The sequence below is a fragment of the Lissotriton helveticus genome, chromosome 2_1 (assembly GCF_964261635.1).
Source record: "Lissotriton helveticus chromosome 2_1, aLisHel1.1, whole genome shotgun sequence".
Lineage (NCBI taxonomy): Eukaryota > Metazoa > Chordata > Amphibia > Caudata > Salamandridae > Lissotriton > Lissotriton helveticus.
In genome coordinates, this window is record NC_136059.1 from 1,436,084,679 (window position 1) to 1,436,095,096 (window position 10,418).

At 46.0% G+C, this 10,418-nt stretch overlaps 1 protein-coding gene across 1 annotated transcript in view; it reads left to right on the plus strand.

Moving 5' to 3' along the window:
• The window catches only part of IDUA (alpha-L-iduronidase), a 1,961,268-nt gene extending 1,951,748 nt beyond the window's left edge, over nt 1-9,520 (plus strand). The window contains exon 14 of the mRNA XM_078676355.1: nt 8,391-9,520. Within this exon, the coding sequence (XP_078532481.1) occupies nt 8,391-8,491 (101 nt within the window). The 3' untranslated portion in view covers nt 8,492-9,520. The remainder of the gene's footprint in view (nt 1-8,390) is intronic.
• Nucleotides 9,521-10,418: the final 898 nt, after the last annotated feature.

The window sequence follows — 10,418 nt, forward strand, 5'->3', positions numbered from 1 at the left end:
CTGTACTAACCGCAAGGGATAAAGATGGGAAGAGTGGACAGGGCGCAGCCGAAGCTGTCATTTGAGCAGAAGCGGTCCAAATCCAGTGACGCTTCCACTGAAGCGGCCTCCAAAGTGGGTGAACATCCTGCAGAGGAACAACGTCCGGATATTCGAGGCATGCTAGTCGCCATGGAAAAAAGTTTGCAGAGCGGCATCTCATTACTTGGCACGAAAATGGATGCATTATCCTATTGCATGGATCGTATGGCTGAGAGATTAGATAAACATGCTGAGCAACTGGACATGTTGGAACGCAGACTGACTGACGTGGAGGAAGCGCATACCACCACAAACAACTAGGTAGAGTGTTGAGGGTGCTGCAGGATAAGACCGAGGATTTAGAAGCCCGCTCTCGGCGATGCAACCTAAGAATTACGGGACTCCTGGAGACCACACCCACAGGTAATATGGAGCAATTCATAGAAAAGCTGCTGAAAGCCCTGCCAGGGGAAGAAGTGTTCTCTAATATGTTTGTGGTGGAAAGAGCGCATCTCTCTCTGGGGCCTCGGCCGCCCCCGGGGGCGCCGCCTCGCCCAATCATAGCAAAATTACTCAACTATCGAGATCGGGAAGTTGCATTGAAGTTGGCCAGGGAGAAGCAGCCCTTAGGATATGAAGGTTCTGTGATCTCGCTGTTTCCAGACCTCACGATACGAGTACAGGAGGCGCGTCAATAGTTCATCCCGATGAAAAAGCAACTACGAGAGATGGGTGTGGACTATGCCATGCTGTATCCAGCCAAGTTGCGTGTCAACAGGCAAGGCAGATCTCACATCTTCACAGACCCGAAGGCACTACAGAAGGCGCTGAAAGACTGGTCGAGAGAAAAATGTTCGGGTCCGGAGTGGCACCTACTTGATGAGGCAGCCGGAGGGCAGCTGGATGAGCAGGACTGAATTAAGACTGGGGACTGAGAGCCATAAGTATGACATTTGGCCCGGGATGATGTTGGATTTGTTGTGAGAGCATCAGAGTAGAGAGGGGGTCTGGAGTAAGACAGGAGGGTGACGGGGGGAGATGCATAGAATCTAAATAATACTGCCCAATAATGTCCGATGTGGGGAGACGAAGATTGTACTGCGTTGCTGGGGATGCTGACTGTGCAGTAGTGCGATGGTCCAAAGGGGCACAAAGCTTTGGGACAGGGGCGTAACGCCCGGCAGACACTATGCCGCGAAGAGTCAATATATGGCGCCCAGGACTTTGAATCTTGTTCAATTGAAGGGGAGCGGGAGGGGTGAACAATATATAATGGGCAATTGTAAGAGCTGTAGGAGACGGTACCTAGAGAGCAGCTCCATGGGGGCCAGATAGTACGCCATATTAGATGAGTAACCTCTGCCCACGCATGAAACACACCTGGGACTGTTCTTTGTTTTTGAAGGTTGGGACGGGAGGGGGGAGGTACGGAAGGGGAACGGGGAGTGATCGCGGCCATGTTGAGGGAGGTCTGCTGTGGGAGGGGGGAGAATGGGGGTTTTGAAACAAGTGGATGTTCTTCCGGAGGGAAGCTATTTGCGCACACACCCAAGATGTAGATGAGCGCAACCGAAAGCACAGATCGAATTGTGATTTGAGACTGAATGAGTGGGATGGGGTCACATAGTAACAACTGAACAACCCAATCAGTAGAAGCACTTAGGGCACTTACGTGGAATGTCAGGGGTCTGAATGACCATAGGAAACTTCGTAAGGTTTTACACTATCTGCACAATCATGCCATTGACGTAGCCTTGCTAAAGGAGACTCATCTTCCAATAGACAGCCCCCTCCTACGGAGCAGAGGTCTAGGGGACAATGTGCACGCTTCAGGTTTCACCACACATGCCAGGGGGTGCTCACATGGACCAATCCTAATTCAGCGTATATTTTGACTCCACTAAACACAGATAGAGACGGTAGGTACACCATATCCAGATTTCAAGGGAGGGGACTGGACTTGATACTTGTGAACATATACAGCCCAAACTACGATAGCCCGGATTTCTTTGATGCCCTGGTGACCACTGCAGCTAAATACATGAATAGCCAGTTCGTCTGGGGTGGGGATCTAAATTTGGCAGGGACCCGGAACTTGACAGATCAGGGGGACCGGAGAGGCGCCCCACATCAGCAGCTAAGACGCTGGAAGGCGTAATGCTTAGTTTAGACCTGAGAGATGTGTGGCGCACAAGATCTCTGCGAAAAGGGGGGTTCACGCATTATTCTGCTTATTACAACCTCCACACCAGGATAGACTATTGAATGGGATCTACTCCACTTTATGAGGAGGTCTGAGAATGCAAGGTATTACCTCGTACATTGTCTGGTCATTCCCTGCTGTTGATAACGATTATTACACCTAGGAAAGGTATACCACCGTTTACATGGCGATTCCCCGCGTACTCAAAGGTGGATGCGGCATTTAAAGCTGAACTTGCGGAAGCCATTGAGACATCCTTTGCGACTATTATAGGGTCAGTTGAAAGCTTTCAGGTGATATGGGAAGCCTTCAAGGCTTATATACGGGGCATAGCCATGGCTAAACACTCTAGAGTTCTCCGGGACATCCGCAGATGCCTGGCTGCCCTAGAGAAGAAATTGGTGGACTTGGAGTACCGCCAGTTGTCGATGGCGGACGACGCTGTGGCTGCTGAAATGAAGTCTTCTTTGGAGGAGTATCAGGGTGCGGCGGATGCGGAACTTAAGCATCTGGGTACATATGCCACGGCAGGTGCGTATTGGGAGGGGGAAGACTGGGTGCGGTTCTGGCACAGCTGCTGTTGAGACACCGCAGCAAAGTACTAGTCACCAAACTCACTTCGGAGGAAGGTGAAGCACTAACAGAGGAGACTGAGATTGCAGAACGCTTTCGCCATTATCACGCTGACTTGTATACTACGCGCTCCTCGGGGACGGAAGAGGAAATACTGGAGTATCTATCTTATATTAAATTGCCTTTCCTCACGAATACTCATCGGGAATTTCTGATGAGACCAGTGGAAAGGGACGAAATAGTCCTTGCCTTGACTGGCATGTGAGCGGGACAGATGGCCTCACGGTGTCCTTTTATAGAGCATTCCTGGATGTACTTATACCGCATCTCTCAGCACTCTTTGATGACATGTGTCAAATGGGTGAAATGCCGCCCACACTTAGAGAGGCAGTGATAGTAGCTATACCTAAACCCTGGAAGCCCCCAGAGGAGTGTGGGTCCTACCGACGGCTCTCCTTGCTCAACGTGGATGCAAACATTTTTGCTTAAATAGTTGCTAATCGGATTGCTCCCCTGGTGCAGGTACTGATAGCCCCTGAACAGGCTGGGTTTATCCCTGATCGGAACCTCACTTACACTTTACGTATGGTATTTGGAGCTCTGCAGCACACCAGACCAGATTCTAAGGCGGTAGCGTTTTTTTTGGACATGGAGAAGTTGGATCCGGCATTTAAAGCTGAACTTGCGGAAGCCATTGAGACATCCTTTGCGACTATTATAGGGTCAGTTGAAAGCTTTCAGGTGATATGGGAAGCCTTCAAGGCTTATATACGGGGCATAGCCATGGCTAAACACTCTGGAGTTCTCCGGGACATCCGCAGATGCCTGGCTGCCCTAGAGAAGAAATTGGTGGACTTGGAGTGCCGCTAGTTGTCGATGGCGGACGACTCTGTGGCTGCTGAAATGAAGTCTTCTTTGGAGGAGTATCAGGGTGCGGCTGATGCGGAACTTAAGCATCTGGGTACATATGCCACGGCAGGTGCGTATTGGGAGGGGGAAGACTGGGTGCGGTTCTGGCACAGCTGCTGTGGAGACACCGCAGCAAAGTACTAGTCACCAAACTCACTTCGGAGGAAGGTGAAGCACTAACAGAGGAGACTGAGATTGCAGAACGCTTTCGCCATTATCACGCTGACTTGTATACTACGCGCTCCTCGGGGACGGAAGAGGAAATACTGGAGTATCTATCTTATATTAAATTGCCTTTCCTCATGAATACTCATCGGGAATTTCTGATGAGACCAGTGGAAAGGGACGAAATAGTCCTTGCCTTGACTGGCATGTGAGCGGGACAGATGGCCTCACGGTGTCCTTTTATAGAGCATTCCTGGATGTACTTATAACGCATCTCTCAGCACTCTTGGATGACATGTGTCAAATGGGTGAAATGCCGCCCACACTTAGAGAGGCAGTGATAGTAGCTATACCTAAACCCTGGAAGCCCCCAGAGGAGTGTGGGTCCTACCGACGGCTCTCCTTGCTCAACGTGGATGCAAACATTTTTGCTTAAATAGTTGCTAATCGGATTGCTCCCCTGGTGCAGGTACTGATAGCCCCTGAACAGGCTGGGTTTATCCCTGATAGGAACCTCACTTACAATTTACGTATGGTATTTGGAGCTCTGCAGCACACCAGACCAGATTCTAAGGCGGTAGCGTTTTTTTTGGACATGGAGAAGGCCTTCGACTCGGTCGAGTGGCCTTTCCTGCACCAAGTTTTAATTAGGATGGGTCTGGGTTCAGTCTTTTTGCAGCTGGTTGGGGTGTTGTATAATCGCCCTACAGCCAGGGTTAGAATCGGTAACCTGGTGACAGCGCCCTTTAACATTTTGCGGGGGACGCGGCAGGGCTGCACACTGTCCCCACTACTCTACGCCTTGGTTGCGGAGCCACTAGCCTGCGTCCTCAGAGAATACCATAGCCACAAGGGACTCAGGTTGCCAAAAATAGAATTGATAGTGTCAACGTATGCTGATGACACCTTACTATACGTCCGCAACCCCAAAAACATTCTCTGCTCGGTTCTACGGGAGGTGGTACGCTTTGGAGCCTCATCTGGGTTAGGAGTTAACTGGTTAAAGTCTTGGACTTGGAGTACCCCTTGCAGTGGTCCAAGAACTCCATAAGGTACCTGGGGATCCGAGTCCACCCTGACTCCGAGGTTGTATTTAGGGAAAATTATGGCATGGCGTGGCGGTTAGCAGGTTGGAAGAGGACGTGGACAAGTGGATTCAGTTGCCGCTGTCACTGTTAGGCAGAATCTCCTTAATGAAAATGGTGGTCTTGCCCCGGTTTTTATTCTTGTTTACGAATATCCCCATGGTATTGCCTATATCTATCTTTAGTCGGGTCACGCCGCTTCTCATTAAACTAGCCTGGGCGGGCAATCATGCTAGGATTAAGTTGGCAGACGTTGACCTTGCTATATCACATGGGGAGCCTGGGAGCCCCGGATTTAAATTTATATTACAGGGCTGCGCATTGTTCGCACGCCTATTTTTGGATACATGGCCCAACGGAAGCTCCCCACCTCCGACTTGAGACATTTGTGGTGGAGCCGCTGCCATCCTGGCCTTGCTAACGGAAGATCCGGATCGCAGGACGGGGATACTGGACTCGATCAATGCTATGCGACATGCTTGGCACTTTCTGCTGCAGCTGCAGCTACAGGCGGGAGCCCAGCTATATTCCCCAGAGATGTCACTAGACTGGGCACGTTGGCTGCCTCCCTGTAGAGACCGAGGGGTGATATGCGCGTTAAACTCTTTACAGTTACAAAAGGTTGGTGATCTATTCCACAATGGAGTGATTAAGCAGTGGGAAGAATTAGTGCAGCGTGAGCCTCCTGGCACTCTGTTGCAGCGCTTCCAGTATCACAGGACTAGGCACGCCCTGCAGGAAGTGCTGGGTGACGACCTATTGGAGCCCCCAGAAGTTGCGTAACTCATGTATGTCATCAAGATACAATCGCCGCGCAAGATAGTCTCCAAGATTTATAAGATGGCCATGTCACACAGGGCCAACCAATATTCGAAGGCCCGACTAGACTGGCAGCGAGATCTGCAACAGCCGATAGATGATGCCATGTGGGCATATTGCTGCACCAGTACACGCCGGATATCACTGAATGATAGGCACAGATTGATACATTTTAAGTACCTCAATAGGGCATACTATACTCCCGAAAGATTACATAGATATGGATTACGAGACACGTCGGCCTGCGATAGATGTCCGGAACCCATGGCAGATTTCATGCACCTTACTTGGACCTGTCCAAGAATATATACATTTTGGGAATTGATCTTTCAGGAGTTAGAGAAAATCCTAGAAATAGAGCTTGCCCCGGATCCAGCCCTGGCACTGCTGGGCTATTCCAAAAACATTGTGCGGGGGGAGCGTAGACTGGTGGATATGGGACTGCTGCTTGCGAAATGCAGCGTCGCTGTCCATTTGCTGCAGGGCCCATCCCCTACTATGACACAGTGGTCATGTGATATGCTTTATTGTAGCATACAGACGGAGAATTACAGTGAACTACTACCTCCCAGGAGCTGCCCTAAAAACTTCTTCGGACTATACACAACATACATTACCAACAGGGGACAGGAACAAACGGAGATTGAAGATGACATTACACTGCAAGACCACACATTAGTCGCGGACTGACTCCACTAATAAATTAGTGTGACAGACACGAAGATAACGGAACAGGGACTCCCCCTAAATAGTGAATTCCTACATCTTGCCCTGGTAGGGTGGAGAACAACTACACCACGTATATCACGGTGCTTAGTGACACCTGCTCATTATGTTGTGCTGCAATATGTTCGATCGGTTTGATGTGACATTGGATTGTGCTAAAATGTGTTACATGTGTGTGCTTCACTGCGGACGGGATATTGCATATTGCTTTTTGTTTGAGCTGTAAAACTCGGAAAATAAAGTAATAAAAAAACAAAAGGGAAACAAAACAAAAAAGTAGGTAGGGTTACTGCTGGGAACTTTATTCCTAGTGGTTAGGAAGGGCTAGGAGCCACTCCAACCCACATGCTAGTGCCAGTCATAAATGTCTCTTCAGATCCCTACTGGATCTGGGGATGACAAAAAAGGTCTTGCATCTGATGTTGAGACCTGTGAGGAGAACCCTGAGTGTTGGAACGGCTCCCACTTGTACCCAGGGATAAGAAGTAGACTCCATGGTTCAGTTGTCTGGCCTTTTAAACTACCGGGCCACAAAAGCTGCAAGCGGCCCACTTTACCGGAAGAGCCCAGCTGACCAGTTTCTACTGAACTTGCCTTGCACCCTGTTGGTGGCTTCTGTTGAAGTGAGCCCTGAACCCAAAATGCTATTCCTGAGGTCCTGGAATCCTTGGCTGGTGTAAGACTCCTGCCTAATTTCCTGAAATTCATTGATTCCACATCTTAGAAAATGTTTGCCAGCATTTCAAAATAATGCCTTATTGAAGTTTGATCTGACTTCTGATGGGCAAAACAGTTTGAAAAATCTTCCTTCACCGTACCACTTAAAGGTGTTTTTTTTACCTGTCAGGAGGAGAATCGTCAATAACTTACACGCCTTCTTTTATTCAGTTATTCACACAAAGTAAGGAGTCCATCATTCCTTTCTCCACTCACATGCCGATTTGTATGTAAGCATTTTGAAGAGGTTTTGAATCGGTTCAAACACTATTTAATAATACCTAATTAAATAAATGTAAAAATATACGTATTTACTTCTGTTGAATTCTTAGATGGATTATCCCAGAATCTGGGCATTAAAGTGCATTGTCAGAAAAGAGTGTACTTTCAGAAAATGATGATCCAATATTTACTTTCTGGAATGGCACCCTTTCAGAGTAATCTAGATATGCCTAACATATCTGATAAAGCTTCATTCATTAGCCCTTACACACCTGTGAATTTAAAAAAAATCCCGTGGAGCAAGGAATTGAAGGGTCCATTTCGCCGGTTCCAACATCAACCAAATTGTTGTTATCCAAATATGGCTAAATCATTTAAAGGCCACCAAGAGTTATAAAAGTGGTAATATTGGTTTGAAATACATGGTGCAGGGTGAGGATGTGGGTTATGACCTCAGTTGTCGATTTAGGAACTTGGGGACCAGGTCCTAGTCCCGGCGACACCTCAACATACTGTGATTGTTAGCAAATCACTTAATCTGCCCGTGCCTACAAATGAATCGGAGGTTGTGTAATGTAACATATAAGGCGCTTTTAATGCTTTTGAGCTGGGTTCGCGCTATATAAACTGCAGAATATGGTGTACTATAGTTGACATGGTTTTACCATTTTTTGATTGCGCGTTTGACCGAGTGAAACGTTATACGCCGTTAAAATTTGAATCGGAGGTATGTGACACGATAACTAATACATTCCTGTTAGTGTTTTGATATTGCATCCTGTAATGTCTCTGCTTTTCACTGCAATTCGTTTTGCTATGTAGTGACTTGTTCATGCTTCTTCTTCATAAAAGAGGACACAAATGACCTGGATTTGCTGCTTATAGTATGTATAATATTAGTAATTTCTATAGTTGGCGACCATTTACATGTATTCATTTTTTTCTTTCAGAGAGCACATCGGTGTCTGGTTTCTATCAGGTTCGTGCCGTTGACTACTGGGGCAAGCTTGGGCTGTTTTCACTTCCAGTAAAATACAGGGAAATGTTTTAATAGTATGAACTGGTCAATACAGCGCCTGGGACCCATCACAAGGGGTCATGGAGAATTTGGACAATGCATACACAGATCTGTTGATGTGCTCTGGGGAAAAAGGAAATACAGCCATTGACTTATCTTTAACCGTGCTACCAGTCACGTGATTAATGCTGTAAGCCCCATTCAGTTTGCACACTTCATTACCAACCACAATTCGGTACAATACCTTAATTCGACTTCATTTCTTCCCATGCCTCTACAGCCTCAATGGTTGATAAAAAAAATAATCTGGATTGAATCTGTTATGTCTGGACTACACTTCTGTGCCTTATCTATCACCCACCGAGTGTCCGCAGAAATATTTTCAACTTCGATGATTGAGACGTAGATTTACAGGTCGTCGTGCTGTTGGATGCCAGAATAATTTCATATTTCATATTATTGCTTCTCTCACACAAACTAGCTTTGCTATTCTCATTTACAGTTTTTTTTTTAAATCATGGATATTTCTCTTCAATTCTTATAGACTGTACATTGTCGATTAGGCGTACTAACTAAATTCATCTATTTGTGGATTAACAATATCACGATGGAGTGATTTCATATGTTGTAATACATTGGAGAAAAAGGTACAGTTTATCTGATAAATGATTTGTGGGAATATTGGCCAATGAAGAATGTATCAAAATCCCTATATTCTATTCATCTAATAAAAAACTGGTATATCTTTATGTGCTGTTAAAGTATAAATTGATTAAACATCTTTAAAATCATGTGCTTGCTAACGTTAGATTCGGAAAAAACGTAAGATTCACACTCATACAAATTATTAGGCATGATAACACTTTAATATTTTAGTGCCTGAGTAATTTTTCTTTGTATTGATAATTTTAGCTTGAGACTGTTCTTATGTAATGATTTCAAATTACCAATTTGTATCTATTTTATGTTGTACTTGTAAGAATTTCTATGTATATCAACTGATTGAGTCTTTTATGATTATTTTGAAATGATCGAATAAAGATGGATTTGATTTGAGTGCTATTTCATGAGATGGCCATGTTCATTGTTTATTTTTACTTTTCAATTTTGATATTTGATATAGCGTGGACATGGCCCGGAGGCATCAGAGCGCTTTACAGCAGTAGCATGATACAAGGGTACAGCAAGTTACAATAAATACGTTCAGACATATTGCATCGGTAACTGCGACCAGGAACAATGCAGCCATTGGACAAGAGATGCACATGGTTCAAGCATTGATTAAGATAGTGGGGGGACACAATGAAGGTAGTTTGTCTACTGGATAGAGTACTTCGGTATGGTCATGGGTAATTTACCCAGGTGTCTTTCAAATAGGAGGAGCTTGATGTCCTTTTTGAAGGTGGCTATGGCAGCTTGTTAGGCGAAGGGAGGGAGGTAAGGAGTTACAGATTCTTGTGGCACAATCAGAGAATGACTGGCTCCTGTACCGCTCTTGACTGAAGTTGGGGGGTTCCAGGAGCAGGGATTGGGCATTTCTGGAACCCCTATTTGTTCCAGATATTTTTAGTGAGGGTGAAGAGGAGTGCAGCTCTCTGTGAGTAATGCAGGTGGTTTTGAATTGGACCTGAGCTTCAATGGGAAGCCATTGGAGGGTTAGCAGGGCCGGGAAATGTGGTCACATTTCTTTTTTTTTTTTAACTTTAATTTTTCCGTTTTGCGAAATAACAAAACGGTATCAATCATTGTAGTGCAGTTCGCAGCATTGTTGACAACTAATCATGTACAGAAAAGTTATCGTGCATCAGGGTTACGTACAATGGTACAAAAGGAAAAGCACAGTAAGTCAATGTTAGGGGGCAGCATCATACAGAATGCAAAAGAATGGGACTGTGGAAAGACATCAGTCATCATAAAAATAGAACAACAATAATGGGAACACATCCATCACAGCAAGATA